The sequence below is a fragment of the Buceros rhinoceros genome, unplaced genomic scaffold (assembly GCF_000710305.1).
Source record: "Buceros rhinoceros silvestris isolate BGI_N320 unplaced genomic scaffold, ASM71030v1 scaffold6274, whole genome shotgun sequence".
Taxonomy (NCBI): domain Eukaryota; kingdom Metazoa; phylum Chordata; class Aves; order Bucerotiformes; family Bucerotidae; genus Buceros; species Buceros rhinoceros.
Window position 1 is genome coordinate 3460 of NW_010408692.1, and position 18246 is coordinate 21705.

Here is an 18246-nt window from a genome sequence, read left to right on the forward strand (position 1 = left end):
CAAATCACCAGGTTATTTTATGATTCAGTGCTAATTTGTACTCTTAAGAGCTGGCTTTAAGGACTTGTTGGAAATCAGACACGTTTCACCCAGCTGGTTATGTAGTCCTACTTCTGTTTTTCTTGTGTGTAATGGTGGGGACATGGTGACTATATAGCTCCTTTAAGGCTAAAAGGTGACTTTTCAAACTGCAGTCCCTTCAGAAAGGCTCGTATGAAGCATTCTGGAGAAATGATGCCATTGAGGCACCAGAAGCTTTCCCACACTGCGCCTTACGCATAGGAAGAAATTACATTTGCTGTTCCTACCAGAGCTGGAGCTGGCAAGTGAACCCATGGCTGTGTAGGTGCCTGGGGCATGACAGAGCCAGAGGGGTATGGAGGAAGCAGAAGACAGGAGAAAACCATGGGCATACTCTTACTTGCCCTCCAATTTTTGCATCTGCTTTCCTCAGAAGAGTGTCAATTGCTACCTTGTTTGCTTACTGGAGGGGAAAGACAACAAGGCGGTGAATGGCAGTTCAAGGGAAGAAGTGTCTAACCTGGACCTCATTTGTGAGCTGCTGGTGTGCACAAATCCATGCCAGGAAGGCTCAGGAGAGTGTCCAGAATGTCAGATCAAGTACAGCCTGTCCTGGAGAGAAGGGAAGACTAGATCTTGAGTCCTTGGGTGAGCTGCAGGACTTTATTTTACCACTGCAAATTGGAGGACTTTATTTTGCCATTCCCCTGGGCAGGAGTGAGGGGTGCTTGGCGAGCGCTGGACACCCCCATAGTGCCAGTGGGAGGGATGGTGCATGACCATCCTCTGCCTCACAGTGAGCAAACGCTGACCTGCAGCTGCAGGGTTTGGTGCTGCAGGGCCCTTTCAGACACAATAATACTGAAGCGAGCTGCAAGAGGGAGCCTGTGTTTTGTAATGTAGTTTCTAAAGAGGCCTCCCTAACACCTAGAGGCTTTTTTCTTTGGACATTTTCTGCAGTATTATGAGACATGCTTCTAAAGTGTGATGTATCTATGCTTTTGAAAGGTTCTCTGAGTAGTGCTTCCACTCAGCTGCAATACACAAATACGGACTTTGCAAATGCACATGATATATCTGCATATTCCTTTTTGCCGTTTTTTTACATGTAATCTTTCTACAGTTTTGTTTTATTTCATTTTTACTAAAACAGTTATTTCTGAGTAGAGACCATTTTCTATTTCTGTTTTACAGTTCTTGTTATGACAGCAGTTGCTTTCACTTCTGCAATGAATCAAAATACATCTGAGATTATGTGTGTGTCTATCAGCCAGAAGGTTGAAGGTTCTCTGAAAGAGACATCGGTATTTCCCAAGGTAATCTAACAGTAAACAAGTCGCTTTAAAATATTCCTGTCCATTCCACACATTCCTTCCCAGAAGCTTGCAACACCCTGAACCTTTAGACTGTGGAGATGTCAGTCAAAATAACCAGACTTAGGCCAAATGACTACAGAAGGTTAGAGAAAAATATGTATCACAATTCGTGCTTTGAAACTGTAAATATATAAGTACCAGTTTTCTCTAAAACTGATTTTTTAATTGCTGCCTTGATGCTGTCTCACATCGGTATGCCTGAATATTGCTGGAAATGTATCAATGTAAAAACCTACGTGCCCTTAGGGCGGATTGCCAAGGCCACAGGGTGAACCCCACTGGCCTGCCATGGTGTGTATGTGCCACAGCTGCTGGCACTGATGGGGAAGCTGCACCACCCTCTATTCCCACCACCAAAGCCCATAAATCCCTGCCTGGTCTAAAGCTTGACTGAGACACCAAAGCTGGTTAAGGAATCAAATATGACTTTTTTTTTTAATTCTCTTCTGACTCAAAATGGCAGAAGGCCAAGAAGAGATGGTGTTTAAGTAAATTTCAAAGCAGCTGAGACCTGTGATTAAAATATTTCCTCAGGATTCTTGTTTCAAGTTAGTCTTACAAAATCTTTTTTAATTCCTGAGCAGATAAATCAATAATTTGGGTAACAAATGAAGGTATACCAATCAAAGCTGTGCTGTCCTTGTATCAGAGGAAGAAGCATATGGCTGTTATCTCTAGACACTTCTCAGATCAAGAGAAGGAACAAACGAGGAGCAAAGAATAAGAACCAACTGGGAAAGCACAGTGCAGGGCAGAGGATGCAATGAACTCCGTCCTTCCATAAGCTTAAGCCAGATAAATTGCACCTACAAAGAAGGAGAGACATTTAAGGCTACTCTTCAGATGGAGCTGTCTACTTGCCACCTTTTGCTGCAGCTAAGCTTAGAGACTCATTAGTCTGTTGGTGGCTTTCAGAATGACTGTGAAATATTCTCTTTCTGTTTGCAATTCTCCTTTAGCCTTATGCAATGGTGAGGAAATGAAAAGTGTGACTGTTCCTTACCTAGTAAAGTCCCCAAGGAGTTGAGGGGTAGTCTAGCCAGCTGATGCAGTGTCACGATGTGGGTTGCTAAAAAAAAAACAACCTGGTGCTACCTTTGCCTTGAGGTCTCAAAGAGAAGGTTGTGTTATAGTTCTGTGTCTTCCTATAGTTCTACGTGAAAGGAAGAAAAAATAAGAGTAAAGAATAGCCTATATAACTAAGGGAAATTATCATGTTTCTGGCTAAAATTGTTCTGCAATGCCTGTCTAGACAATACAATTAACTAATTCAACAGGAGTCCTGTAGTGTTTCCTTGTGCAGAAGAATTCAACGTATTATGAATAAATTTGACAGTAAATATGAAAAAGAAAATAAAACAAATAAAATGAAGGTATGATGAAGGTGTTATTTCAGTATAATTTGTATTCACATTGGGGCATTATGAGGCATTATTAATATATGAAATCTTCTCTAGAAGAGCATCCTTTAAAAATATTTGAATGCAAAAAAGCAAATAAAGCTAATTGATAATAACTACATGACAGTCTGTCCTCTTGCACTGCAGATTTCTAACATTTTGGAAGATCTTGGGTGTTATTTGAATTCTCAAGGAATAGAGAACATCTATGAGCCAACTAAAAATGTGGAAGTCAATGTGTTTGAAAATATTGAATTAAAAGTTATAATGAACATTTCAGAGATCATTTCATGCTTTTGGTTCTTTAAAGACAGCAAAGCTTGTAAACCTTCACGGGACTCAGAGAATCGGTAAGTCAAGGCATGTACTGGACCAAAGATCCTTTAGAGATTATTTCTTTTGGGATGCAAATGGAATATTTTCTGTGACTTGCATTTTATTTCATGTTAATGCTCTATCTGTTTAAATCTTCTGATCTTTCTTAACTGTTGTCCTGTGGCAGCACATTGCGGATTGTCATTTAGACACATAAACACATATGACTCTTAAAGCCAAGAATAGTTTGATCATTCTTTTAATTTGTATAGCATCATGCATGTGGGTCTCCAGGGACTTTCTGACATTGATCAGTTTGAGCTTTGCAGTGCTAAAGTGAGACAAAATCATGATTTTATAGTCAAAGGAACTGAAGCATTAAGAATTATGTGACTTGTTAGGGTCACACTGCAGGTCAGGAACAATAACAACAACAACAGCATCCTAATTCTCACAGCCAAACCTGGATTCAAACCTGAGGCTGGATTATTGACTCCCCCTGCAAAACATGCAGGATAGGACTATTGGTAAAGCTCTTCCCCATGGACCTCCCCAGATGTCCTAAGCTCAGGAAGTCTATCCTGCCCAATGCTCAGAGTTAAGCATGTGCTTGGGTACCTGTGGTTATAAGTTCCTACTTGTAGGTCTGCACAAACCATTTATAGCTTATGCAGGAAGGTACGTGGTGAAGGCACTTCAAGTTGAAGGGTGCTGCGCAGTGTCTCTGAATGGGTTTTGCAAGACCTAAAGCACTAATATTTTATTGTGTCTGCTGCATATTACCTTCTAGATAACCAATACAGCTTTACTTTCTGTTTTATAGATATGTTACATCTTTGGCTTTTTCCCAAATAAAAGAAGCACAAGCTGGAAAATACACCCTCTCGATCATAAGTAAAACTGGCAATTACACAGTAGTTGTGCCTGTCCTTGTTCGAAGTAAGTATACCTTGGATGAAAGGGGTCACTCCATCAATAGGTTCAAGGGGAGAGGCTCAAGTTCAGCCAAAGCAATGAAGCTCTCGTGCTATGCTTCAAGCATCTCCCTAGATTTGCCTAGGACTTGGAGATGTCTTCAGAAACCCGACTCAAAACCACAGACTGCATGAGAGTCAGCTTCCTCTAGTCAATAAACCATGCAAATGAGCAAATAAAGATGTAAATGCACAGCAGCTCTCTTCTGCCCTATGAGAGATTCCCTTCTGCGCCAAAAGAGACAAAACAAGGACGGCTTTTGCGTGCTCTCAAAACTCACAGGCTAGATTTGTTTGCTTCCAAACAAATTTATCCTCAATGTTGCCAGCTGGGCTCTTATCTGGACCAGATCAGCACACCCCTTTTATTTTCGGGTCTCTGGTGCTCCAAAGTTATGCTTTGTCCCACTCTGCCTTTACTCTGCCTGTGCCTGCCTGCTGCTGCAACTCTTTGGACTTCTCTCGTAGCACATCCTTTCACAGTTCTTTAGGCAGCAAAAGGCACCACTGCAGGAAGGAAAATAACAAGGGCCCTTTACTCAGTGTCAGCCTTAATTTGTTTTGGGGGTTTTAGGGTAAAACGCATCAGTACGGCAGCTGCTCAGCACCAGGGTGCCCGAGGAGCTGAGATTTTAACTGCTGTTAAATGCTCATGACAGAGCACATGCAAGGTGTGACTTTCTGAAACGCTCATAGTGGGAGCAGACTTGATTGAATTTTCTCAAGGATCACACAAGAGACATCTCTGATGCAAAGGCCACTGCTGCAACAAAGTTCAGCTTCTGTTTCTAAGTGAGAAAGTCCAATAATACCTTCCAAAAAAAGACCCAACTTGACATGATTTTTTTAACAGAAATGCTATGTTATTTTGTCTGGAAAGGGCAAATGTAAAGATAAAATTAAATAATACAAAATAAATGTCAATGAAAATAAGGCAAAACATCAATCCAAACAGGTAGAAGACTGGCAAGCCCTTCTAGATGCAGGTTTAGCAGCAAGCATCATTACTTGCCTTTTTTTTAATGAACTGTGACTAATCAACATTTTTTTATTTGCTCTTGATTTGTTTTTAAATTACTTCTTCTCTTTTACATTTTTTTCTCTCTCAGGTATCTGAAGTGTCACCTCTAGTCTCTCCTTGGTTTATCTGAAGGCCTATTGCATGTCTCAATTATAATTTTAACAGCTTCAGTGAGGGGACAGGGTATTAAATCCTTAATTAAAAATTACCTTCTCTACTATATCAATCAGGATTTAGAGGTAAAAAATGTTATTATATGTGCAAGCAAGAGTAGGTCAAAACAGTCTTAATAAAGATCTTTTCCATATAAATTGCTTGGATTGCAATCTCTTTACTCCTGTGAATCTAATACAATCTCTCATAAAATCCTCCAGGCTAGATGTGAATCCTTCAACTGAGACATGAATCTCTAGTGGTGAAAAAAAACCTTCTAGGCCCAGCCTCTAAAAGATAAATGAAGAAAGAAATTAAAAAGCCAAAAGTATTAGTTTCACCTTAGCTTGTCACCTTGTAGGCAATGAAAGTAGGACTCTAAAGAACATGCCACTCTTCGGCAAGGAAGCTGTAATTTCCTTGTAAGATGACCTAAAACCAGACTCAAGAGGGAAGTCTTTAGCAGTTTTAAGACATGAATTTTTTGTGCTTAGTCCAAGTCTGCACCTGACAGGTTCAGGGGCTTGGGAATTGTCTAGGAACCTTTTCCCCGGGTTGTAGATACGGGGTAGAGAAGTCTGCTGGTTATCAGAAGTCATTATCACCCCTTGTTTTTCCATCCTGTATCTGATCTGACTGAGCAGTACGTAAGGATCCCATCTAGTGCAGAAGCTTTGTAGTCTCAACAGATCTCCGCCAAAGGCCTGGGACTTGGAATGTGATTTCAAAAGGTATCTGTGCTCCTACCCAGTGAAATGAACAGCAATGACAGCAAATTAACACCTTTCCGTACCAGTTTCAGGGTTATCCTCTGGGGTACAGAGGCAGGCCTTTGATACAGGGGAAGCTGCCCATTTAGCAATCAAGGCTGAAAAGCTTGTGAGACAACCCACAATATCCCTAGAGCAGAATCATTTTCTGTTCCCTCAGTTTTGAAACCTCCTGAAACGAATTACAGCTCTGTAACTTCAGGTACTATGAAATGAGCAAAACACTATTTCAAAATGTTTTCAGCATCCTTAAATATTTGCATGATTTTTACCAGAGAAACCAGGCAAACCCTATTTCAGGAAAAGGGAAAAATCAGATGCCATCGAGTGCATATCTGAGAGCTACCCCCAGCCCTCTGTGGAGTGGATATTTTGCAAAACACCTGAAAAGAGGTATGGCGTTTGTTTATATGCATGTTGAATCTCCAGACCGAAAGTTTACCATCTTCTGAAGAAGGGAGAGGCTTTGTACTTCTTAGTGTGCTAGAGAGCTGGGGAGATAACTGAAGAAGAGTTTTTGGGTCACAGTTTTTGGAGATGGGCTCTGCTGTGTTGCATACTCACATACTGGTTGAAAACCTATGTCTTCATGATCCACTTTTGGAGTGCTGCAACAAGTTTTTCTTAGAAATTTTTGCTGTTGTGCTCTTTTGGAAACTTTCAGCTCTTGACTTGAAAAAAACAGTTATTCCAGATTCTGGTATTTTGATTTCACAAGAGCAAATCAAAGGTATCTTGTTTCCCTCTGGTTTTTCGCGTTTTCGGAAATGTGAATTGAATCACAGAATCGTAGAAGAGTTTGGGATGGAAAGGACCTTCAAAAGCCACCTAGTCTAACCTCCCTGCAAGTGAGAAGGGACATCTTCAACTAGATTCAACTAGATCGGGTTGCTCAGAGCTCTGTCCAACCTGGTCTTGGTTGTTTCCAGGGATGGAGCTTCTACCACCTCTCTGGACCACCTGTGCCAGTGTTTCACTACCCTCATCGTAAAAAAGTCTTCTTTATATCTAGTCTGAATCACTGCTCTTTTAATTTAAAAACATTGCCCCTTGTCCTGTTGCAACAAACCCTGCTAAAAAGACTGTCCCCATCCTTCTTATAAGTCCCTTTTAAATACTGAGAGGCCACAATAAGATCTTGTCAGAGCCTTCTCTTCTCCAGCTCTCAGCCCAACTCTCTCAGCCTGTCTTCATAGCAGAGGCCTTCCATCCCTCTGATCATTTTTGTGGCCCTCCTCTGGACCCTCTCCAACAGCTCCATGTCCTTGTGCTGAGGACTTCAGAGCTGGACACAGTACTCCAGGTGGGATCTCACCAGAGCAGAGCAGAGTGGCAGAATCAACTCCTTTAAAAACATTGCCCCTTGTCCTGTTGCAACAAACCCTGCTAAAAAGACTGTCCCCATCCTTCTTATAAGTCCCTTTTAAATACTGAGAGGCCACAATAAGATCTTGTCAGAGCCTTCTCTTCTCCAGCTCTCAGCCCAACTCTCTCAGCCTGTCTTCATAGCAGAGGCCTTCCATCCCTCTGATCATTTTTGTGGCCCTCCTCTGGACCCTCTCCAACAGCTCCATGTCCTTGTGCTGAGGACTTCAGAGCTGGACACAGTACTCCAGGTGGGATCTCACCAGAGCAGAGCAGAGTGGCAGAATCACCTCCCTCAACCTGCTGGCCACAATACTTTTGATGCAGTCCAGGATATGGTTGGCTTTCTTGGCTGCAAGCACACATTGCTGGCTCATTGCCAGCTTTTTAACCACCAGTACTCCCAAGTCCTTCTCCACAGGGCTGCTCTCAATTCCTTCATCCTCCAGCCTGTATTGATACCAGGGGTTCCCTGACTCAGGTGTAGGACCTTGCGGCTGGCCTTGTTGATCATGAAGTTCACACAGGCCCACTTCTCCAGCTTGTCCAGGTCCCTCTAGATAGTTTCTCGTCCCTCAGGCATGTCAGCTGCATTACTGAGCTTGGTGTCCATCCAAACAATTCCTTGTCCACTGAACAGTCCACCCATCAAATCCATATGTCTCCAATTTAGAGAGAAGGATGGGAGACTGTGTCAAAGGCTTTACAGATAGATGACATCCACAGCTCTTCCCTTGTCCACCGATGTAGTCACTTCATCACAGAAGGCCACTAGGTTGGTCAGGAAGGGCTTGCCCTTGGTGAAGCCATGCTGGCTGTGTACTATCACTTTCCTGTCCTCCACGTGCCTTAGCATAACTTCTGGGAGAATCTGTTCCATGGTCTTCCCAGGCACAGAGGTGAGACTGACAGGTTGGTAGTGCCCAGAGTTCTCCTTTCTATCCTTTTTGAAAATGGGTGCAACGTTTCCCTTTTTCCAGTCACCGGGACTTGACCTGAATCATTAGAACTGGGAAGATATTACAAGGGATCATAATTTTCCAAGCTAAATGATTTTTTTCCCATTCTATTAATATATAACATTGATTCCATTAACAGTGTGAACAATGCCTTTCTCTGCAGCATGGCAGTTTGGGATCTGGGTCTCGTAACAGCCACTCGATTTACAGCATTTCCCACCACTAGCAATTCAAAGATGTGGTATCAAAGCTCAACTTGTATGATTTCCCTCTTGTCCAGATTATAGTCACAGCATTACCTGTCTATGAGCCAGTTTGAGCATATTCAGGTCATTACAGCTCATATTCGTACCTTAACTGTGACATTTTTATTTTCTTATCTTCACCTTTCCTGGTTCCTTTTCATTCAGCTATGTAAGATCCAGTTTTCCCACTATTGTTTGCATATTCTCATGGCTTGGAGATTTATCAGATTTGTCTGAGCTTAACCAAATGAGTCAATGAATAATTGTGCTTGTAATTGCAGTTGCCCTAATAAAACGCATGAAGAAACTGGGAAAACAGATGGCATACAGAAGGTACAACACGAATTATTTCGAACTTACATATGGTGCTGTGCAGTTAATGACCTGGGCAGAGAATGCACAAGCCTCTTTACAATAGGTAACTTCCCTCTAAGGTTTACTTACATATGAGCTGGATCCTGCCACTGAAGTTAGTTGCCCTACTCATCTGAGTACTCTTTCTGGACTGAGCTGCTTGTTTGTAATCACTGGAACAAACCTCACAGTAAATGTTACTGCTCTGTTGCATTTTAAAACCTAATTCTCATAGTTATTTGTGGTCTCTATAGTATAAAAATGTCTTGCCCTTCTACATTTGCTAAACATCTAACTTTTTCTTCATGCTTTTAAGACTGTGTTGCTTGGAAACACTTTTCAAAGTGTTCTCAAATATATACGTTTATACATCATTATAAAATGGTATATAAACTCAGGTTTGCTTGTTTTTTTAAATAAACCTGACCTGAGCTAAGCTCTATGCTGAACTGTGCCCTATCGGTACCTTGCAAAATTATGACAGTATTTGGTTTGAGTCATTTAAATCTATCAAATTTACTAATTTCATGATTAATGAGTAATTTCCCCAAATCTAATTATCATTACAATGTAATAATGGATGTCTATGAGCATTAGTAGAAAAAATGTTGATCTAACTGAACATTTTTCCAGGCAAATTTGTTTCAGTGACTATGTTTTGATTTTACAGATTTAAATGAAAGACAAGCAGCACCTTTATCTGAATTACTTCTTAAAGTCGGGGAACCATTGCTGATCAGATGCAGAGCTGTTCACCATGATTATAAATTTGGAATAAAATTGTATTTTGAAAGTAAAGAAGTTGAGCGGGTAAGAAGACAGGGCATATTTAAAAATAGGTAATATTGGGCACTGTCAACTGATTAATGGGAATTTCTGTTGAAAACTAGGATCACCAGTTTGCAGGATTAGAATATCAAGCAGATCACTCAGCAGTTCGGACCCAGTATGCATTTTCTTCAGCAGCAGGAAGAAGTGATAGTGGACGTTATACCTGTTCTTCTACTATTCATCCGAACCAAACTGCTTTGGTTACAGTCTTAGGTAATTCCAACCCCCGGTGTTAATTTTGTCCCTTGACTGGTTGTTTTGCGTTATTTTCCATGTGGCAGTTCTTTCTTTGCAAGTATGTTTATAGCTCCTTTTCTAAGGAAAAAGTCTGTTTTTGCTTACTGGCAGTCCAGGAGAGCCAAGAAATTCATCTGAACTAAGTCATTCTGGTACCTGGAGATAATAAATATTTTCTCTATATTGCTTTTCAAATGATTCCCATTAAAAGGCAGTATTTTAGAAGTGAAATGACATGGTGCTGTTTAGAGATTTAGTCTATGTAATTGTTTCAATGGTATCTCTATAAACACAGTAATTTAGGTGACTCTCAGCCAGTGTGATGCAAAGCCATAGTGGCTTTTTGTGGGGACACAAAGCTATAGGGACCCCAGGGTGCTATGCCTTGGGCTTTGTGGGCAGGTAGGAGTAGTGTAGTTGTGTAGCTCTCCTCTGTGCCACCAACTGAGATGTAGGCATCCGCAAGGCAGATACAAACAGCTAGAGGTAAAGCATGGCAGAAAACACTGTTTCTGTGATGGCCAAGAGTATAAAATGCATGACCTGCCCCGCATGTTCACTTGTGAATGCTCTGTGTATTAGTTTGGCCAGAGTCTAGAACAACCAGTGACTGGTTTCGACTAATGTGAGACAGTAGTGTCCTGCTGTGACTCCAGCATGAGATTTGAAAAGCTGTAGCTGTGGCCTCCAACTCCTCCTTTCCACTCGCTCCCACTGCACCTCCCTTTTACTCACATACAACACCTTCTCCCCTCCTTTGCTGCACCTTCAGAGGTGTAGAGGTAAGGCAGAGGTTCTTGTGGCCTCTGCTGTGCTGATTTGTATGGTCTCTTCAAGCACTCATACTCTCATACAGAAAAATAAGCAGATAAAAAATCTGTACCAGGCCTGACCTGGGTCCTACAGGAAGGAATCAAGCAGTTGGAAGGTTGTTGGTGGTAGGTTCTCCCACTCAAAACCCAGAACGAATGAGAAATTACTATTTCCTCTTACAGTAAATATGGGGAAGAATTTCAGATCCCAGACTTACGGAAGTGGGAGCAGAAAAGAAATTAAAACTTTTATGTTAATGGTGAATGTAAGCCCAGAGAGATGATAAATAGTGAGTGCTGACAGAGCTGGCAAACTGCCATTCAGAAGTGCTGCTGCAGCTGTGATGGACCTAAAGGAAAACCTGAAACTAGAGAGACAACTACTCCAGCAAGATTGGTTGTTCCGCATGTCTCCTGTTTCCCAGGCACTGAAAAGTACCATCCCCCTAACAACAAGCTATACAAGGCCTTCTTAAGAAACATGCTGATTTAAAAGCCAGCATCACTAAATTTAGTCCCGAACTGCCTCAACAGGAACCCTTGTTTCCCAGATGGAAATAATATACAACTAGGCATAAGTCTGGAAATAACACATTAAAAAGATAGCTGTAGTTAGGACCGTACTGCTGTAGGAGGCTCTGGAAGTAGTTTTCTGACTGGTGTGCTTAGAGTTGGAGTCTGTAACCCTGAGAACAAGGCTCTCTGAAGTACTCACCATGCATTTGACCTTAGATGTAGTTGCTCTCAGAGTTTACAATACTTAGGCTAGGAATGGTAGGAAGTGAGAACACTTACCCCAGACTTGAGAAATTACTTTCCCAGTGCAATATCCTCTTTTCAGCTTCTGAGCAGGAAGTTCTCTCATCATTTACAATAACTGAGTATGATACCTGGGCATTTTTTTCTACACACAACTCCTTCGTAAACAGGAAGGTAGGGGTGAGGAGCAGTGTAGAGGTAGGGCAAGATCCTCTTCTGGTGCCCAGTTCAGAAATCGTGACTTCTTGGATCCATAAACTATCAGCATCACTGTAAGAGTGGATATTTGAGTCACTGTCCCAGCAAGGCTGTATTTCTGAGTGAGATGGGTTTTGACTGGTGTGTGACAAGCTACAATGATTGTCTATACCCTCCTTAATACCTCTTATGCCAACAAAATTTATGAGGGCTCATTGGCTTTGCTGATGTTTACTTACACGGTGGATTAAAGTGGGGGAACGTTGTCATACTGAGCTAACAGCCACGCTTCTTTCTCCAAGGTTGTACAGGGACATCCTGTGCTTCTGACCCACCCCAGGCTTTAGCCTAATGTATTAATGACAACCATTGTTGGTGTGAATTTGTGCTAGCATCCCAGGTTCAGTTTCAGCAGTGATGGAGATACAGATTTCACTCAGTTGTCCGTGTCATAGGGCATGATCAGTGTCCTGCCTTTAAACCATCACTGTGCATCCGTCAATACCTAAAGCTACTCTGGGAATGGTCATGATGTAACTTAACCAAGAGAAAACTGATTTGGTTGGCACATACTGCATTGCCTGGGAGCCTGGCTAGCATAACAACATTGATGGGTCATCTTCTAATCTCTAATGATACCTTGCAGCCAGACAGCTCTGTTTTGCTCTTTGCTAATTGGTACTTCACCGACTTATTCCATCTTGTGTAGCTGCTCAGGTCAGGCAGGGGTGGTTAGACCACTTTAAAGCACAACAGATACGGCAACTGCAGCTGAAAGGTTGCTTCCGCAGTTCTTATGCTCAATTTCCACCAGTGTTGAATAAAGAATTTTTAGCACTACACAATCTTGATTTAGGAATATGCAAGCTATTTTGCCACACACGTTCAGTTTAAAGCAACAAATAAATATGGTAAAAACAGAAACTTGAAAGCTTTGATTCCAGTCCCAAGAATTTCATCTCACTTCTCTGTCTTTACTGAATAATCATGTTCACTGTTTCTTTGGCAGAAATACACTTAAACCTGCCAAAAATTGATAAGCCAAGCAATAATGTACTATTTTCTTTCTCCTTCAAGAAAGAAACTACTTTTTCTGAGTTGTTTTCCAGAAAAATGGCATACCCTGTTCCAAGGTCCTTGTGTGCACTCTGGAGAAAGCCTTTACTCTTGGCTGCTTGTGTTGTTAACAGTACACACAGAGATGACATTCTGCCTGGAAGGATCAGGTCCAAAAGATCTTTCAAAAGATGAAGGTCCAATTTATAAAACCAATAAGCCTTTAGTATCAAGAAGTAGAAGAACAGTCATGAAAGGAATTGCTTCTTGTTTTAAAATACTGAATAATTTGTGGTTTATATGGGAGTTTCCAGATAGTATTTTTTTACACCAGTAAGCTAGACAGAGATGAAACATGCCAAGCAGAATATAAGATTACAACCAGAAGAAAAACACTCAAAAGGAAAACCCCAGTCCAGCAATATTTCTACAGTGCAGTTTTCACCAAGAAACTGATTAAACACTGCCACAAGTTTCCCAAAGGTTGTAGACTCTACTTCCTTGGAGATACTCAAACTCAACTGGACACAGCTCTGAGCAACCTTGTCTAGCTGGACTTGATCTGAGTGGGAGCTGGTCTAGATATCTCCTGTGATCTCTTCCAATGTATATGATTCTGTGATTTCTACAGAGCTGATCCTAGTGCCTCTGATGCCTTTAGGACAGCCTCCACTCACATGTGTCTCCATTAGGTGAAACTAATCCCACCCTAGCAGGGCAAGTACCAGCAGCTCATGGTTCATGCACATCTTCAAAACACTTTTTAATGTTGTTATTGTCTTGCATCAAATATGTCTAATTTAGATAGAGAAATAAATGAGCAGTTACGAAGACTCGTTAGCAAAATCTTGAGTTAATTTCAGGGAAGGAGAATCAACATCTGATTATGCTGGTGGTGCTACCTGCTTTTGTTCCCTAATAGAGGAAAGCCAGGAGATGCAGCTGTTAACACCTGAGCCAAACCAAATAAATAATGGAGTTGTTGGCCCTGTGGCTCTGTAAGGAGGATTGCGGAGAAATGCCAGTCCATTTTGGAATGGCTCTGGTCTGATCAAATATGCAACTTCATCAGGCTTAGATCGTTTGTCTGCAGTTGAACATAGTGACACAATTTCAACACTATTTTGAAGTATTATCTTATTTTGATTAACAGGATGTCTTTTGTTCTTTTGTGATGTAACACGGTGCTTTTTTTTTTTTTGCTTGTGATAACCAAAACTAAAAAGATAGAGGTATTAAAGTTCCTTAATTAAGCAGTCAAGACTTTGTTATATAGTATCATTTTTTTTTCCAGAAAAGGGATTTATAAATATAACTGACTCTAAAGAAGATTTTGAAATTGGTGAGGAAGAGTTTTGCTTTGAAGTTAACTTTACAGCATATCCACCAGTCAGATGCATGTGGCTATTTTCCAAAAAAACTTTTCCTTGCAAGCAAAGTTACAATGTGGATGGACACAGGTACTTGAATATTTTTGATTACTTTGATAAGATAATATTTCCTCTTTGTATCTCATTTGAACTTCATACTGTCCATATTTTCTGCTCTCTGTGTGTTTTTAAAATGTGTGTGGGCCATGTGATGAAGCTGTGTTAACAAAAAGCACTTTAACACTATTTTGGCTTTCAACAGCATAGATAACTTCTAGTATCACTTTATTCTCCGTGTTGTAATAAACCCTTTGGTAAGTTATGTATCTAGCAACCCTTTACTTTATATGTGCATTTTGCCATCCCCTGGCGCTCTCATAATTTCTTAGTTACAGATTTGTCACAGTTTTCAGACCAGATCACAAATTCTACACGTTCCTCTTTTGTCATCCTGTTCTTGATGATGTTTCCAGTGTCTACTGAGCTGTTCAAATCAAGTCCATGGCCCCATAGTTTCCCAAGCCAGTTAGAACTGTTTGACTGTGCCTGTGCTGAAGAAACATACCGTTCTGCTCATTACCTAGGTCATGTAATCTTCCACTGCTGCAAAACATGTTTTGAATAAACCTGTTAGTTATCTACCTTTTCTGTTATTTCCTACAATGAATTTCTGGCATGAATCCTGTTTAAGGCTAATGTTTTCCCCATTCCCTAGGCTTTCTAATTTCTTGATAACATTATCTAATTTCCTTCAGAGTAGTCCCATGGCTTTCAAGGTAACAGCTCTTGTTCACCTCAATGAAAATAAAGCCAAGATGCTCTTTTTAAATTTTAGCTTTAAACCCAAGCATGACCTAGGCAGATATTGTGGTGGCTGCACTGAATTTTTTCTCATATTCTTGAAACCTGTTTTAGCATCTGCATAAAACTGTGACACAGCTTTGATTAAACTATTTATTATTTCTCTCTTTAGTGTTTGATACACTCGATTTTATCCATTAGCTTGTCAAGTCCTGTTTGCCACAGACTAGCCTTTTCGTCTGCATCAGATGGTGTATTGGAGCCAGACCTTCATGAGGTTCAGAGACAACTCAGTTCAGATTAGTTAATTGTCATCTCCTGGCAATGGCCACAGGAACTCTGTCCCTGCTGATAAAGTGAGGGCTGTCAGTAAACTTTGATAGTGTTGGGTAGGTATTGGTGACTAATCTGCAATACCTCACATGCTCTAGGCAGATCTGTGCTTTGTGGTCAAGGCTGATTTTGGAAATGGGGTCTCAGGGGATGGCCATGAGCATTTGCTCATCTTTGTCCAATAGGTAACTCCCTCCAGCTGATAATGCCACGTTGATTTGCTTTGCAGCTGGTATGAGTCTCTTTCCACTGCTTGTAAGAGCAGGAGTCCATTTTACTTGGGTGATTGACAGCTGGTGTAAATTCAATCCAGATAAGAAGGTGCTATGGACTGGGCCAACAATAACAATTTTGAGAACTCTTGAAATAGCTTAGGTAACCCTCATTAATCTGTAAGGTGCAGCTGCTGGTAGCCTGGGGTTTATGAGTCACCTCAAATAGCGTTTGCAGAGCAAAAACAATGGTTACTGAGCACTGATCACCACCTGCTGGGTGGGGGAAAGTCCAGCCTCTATAGCAGCGTATCCTGGCCTGGCTAGACCACTGCCAGCCCTGCACCGGTCACTGCCATGGCCACAGCCACAACCTTGGTGCCCCAAGCATCACTGGAGCTTGGCCTGGAGACTGCTTTAAACAGACTGCTCAGCCATCCGCCTGACTGCACTGTTGATTAAATATTTCTTTTGAAAGTATTAAAAAAAAAAATTTAATATTCATTTTAGGTGTTATACTTTGCCTTAGTTTATCATCCTATTTATTTTATGGAAAAATATAATTGAAGGAAAAATACATTACTTTGGTGGTTATTTCATCTGACAGCTACATTCTTCTGTACAAACATCACCCACAGGTATCCAGTTTAGATGGAATACTAGCATTGGACAGACACAGCTGACCTGAGAAAAAAGATTAGGGGTAAATATTTCACTCAGTTTGAAGTCCTTGAAGAAATAAGGTGTAGGTAGGTCAAGAGTTTCTGCCTTTCTTCAAGCTGTAGCACCACAGATTTCAATGTGATTTTAAAACAGAAGGTTTGTTGAAACAAAACAAAGAAGGTCATCACGTACCTTAATGTATTGTGAGCCTAACTTTGCATGTTTTAGTTGACTTCTGCTTAATCCCATCTTCCAACACTTCTACTTTTTTTCTTTCATATCCTTTTTCATTTCCTGTTTTTCTCTTTTTTTGATTTCTGATATTTCCTTATCAAGTTGTTCCTCCTGATTATAGATCATACTAAATTTTATTAGTTAACTCTGACCCCTTCTTTAGCTTTTAATTTCAAGTACCCAGGATTCATCTCTCCTGTCATTGCCTTTATGTGTTTTCAGACATTCCTTCAAAATTTCCATTTTCTATTTGCTTTTGTTGTCGCTGTTTTAGCACACTGCTGATTTTCACTTCCCTTCTAACAACAGCAAATGAGTTTTCATACACAGAATTTAAAATTTATAATTTATAATGTTTATCTCACATCCCTTTATATTTTCAGGTATCAAAGACACTCTTTAAAAATTATTTTCTCAGTATTTCATTAGGATTTAATCCTTCAGATCTAGGGTTTCAAAAGCAACAAATGATTTTTGGTTTTGCCTGACTTCAGTATCCATTTTAAGGCAGTGAGAAAGGGATCTGGTTTTAAAAAGTCAGTCCCCTGAGTTCAGGGACAGCTTTAAGACCATTTCAAATGAAGACATTCAAAAATCATTAATTATATGGAGGTGTTGCCTTGGTCCAAAGGCTAAATTGCCAGTGGCTTCAATGTGAGCTTTCTTGCTTTAGAATTGCAAGGTGATACTGGATCTCCCAGTTCATTTGTATGAATCTTGCTTAATGAGAAACAGCTTGATTTTAATTATCTGGATTTCTGTATTATATTCCTTGTCTTCCAATGAATGGGTAACAAAATCATAGCCTGAAAGCCCACATGCACTCCAGGAACTAAGAGGCAAATTACAGAATGAAATCAATACTGCAGGAAAAAAAAATTCCTCTTATCAAAAACAGTTAATGTGGAGACTTATATTCTTTAATCAAAAATAATTTAGACTGGTTCCTCATTAGATGATGAGGAATTGTTTTAAACATATATATGCCTTGACTATATTTAAAATATTTTTCAAGTTGGTCTTTTGTCCTTTTCCCTCCTTTTCTTTGCTCCACAGCATTTCATCAAAGTTCTGCAACCATCAGTACCAGTCTGGGATATATATCTTTTACGCCGAAAATGATGACACGGTCATGACAAAAAAATTTACTCTGTATGTGAGAAGTAAGTGAAAAAAACAATCCCTGTGAAGATTTGGCCAAAGTCTGGGATTTTGCCACTAATACAAATGTAGCTAATGTGTTGCTTTTCCTTTGGTATTCCCTATTTCCTTGACATACATTTATTGTTAAAAATGGAGGAGCACAAGGCAAAAATGTGATTCTCTTCACACTGCACTACATTACTGAAAACCAGGCACTGGATCAGCAAAGGATGCCAGCGTGCCTGTGTGTCGTGTTACTTGTGTTGGTCAGGGATGGAGAACAGAGGAAGAAGGATGAAGTTCTTAAGGTTTTTTTCCTCCCTTTAGTCTGTCATAAACAGAGAGGACAGAATATGAGAAATTAGTCATATACTGAGAAAATGAATACTTCTTAAGAAAACCTCAAAGCCTAGGAACTCAGTAAAATACAGTGACTAACTCTACAGAGCTGGAATATATGTGATGACTGTAGAGACCACATGAGATGAGATACACAGTGAGACAGAAACCCTTATCCTGGTTAGGTGTCAGCTTTTTGTAGTGTGTTTATGTCATTTTATTCCTATTGTCATTTGTGAGTTAAGGCAGTTAGTCTGGAGACCCTTTGGCGTGTGACACGTATGTCAGGGCTGCAGTGCCTTCTG

General features: G+C 40.5%; 1 protein-coding gene across 1 annotated transcript in view; it reads left to right on the top strand.

Moving 5' to 3' along the window:
- Nucleotides 1-1215: 1215 nt before the first annotated feature.
- FLT3 (fms-related tyrosine kinase 3) overlaps nt 1216-18246 on the top strand; it is a gene marked incomplete at its 5' end in the record, with an annotated part of 29798 nt that continues 12767 nt past the window's right edge. The window contains 9 exons of the mRNA XM_010134944.1: nt 1216-1337; nt 2945-3147; nt 3936-4051; nt 6306-6423; nt 8881-9017; nt 9624-9763; nt 9844-9997; nt 14141-14306; nt 17516-17622. Coding sequence (XP_010133246.1) covers nt 1216-1337; nt 2945-3147; nt 3936-4051; nt 6306-6423; nt 8881-9017; nt 9624-9763; nt 9844-9997; nt 14141-14306; nt 17516-17622 — 1263 coding nt within the window. The remainder of the gene's footprint in view (nt 1338-2944; nt 3148-3935; nt 4052-6305; nt 6424-8880; nt 9018-9623; nt 9764-9843; nt 9998-14140; nt 14307-17515; nt 17623-18246) is intronic.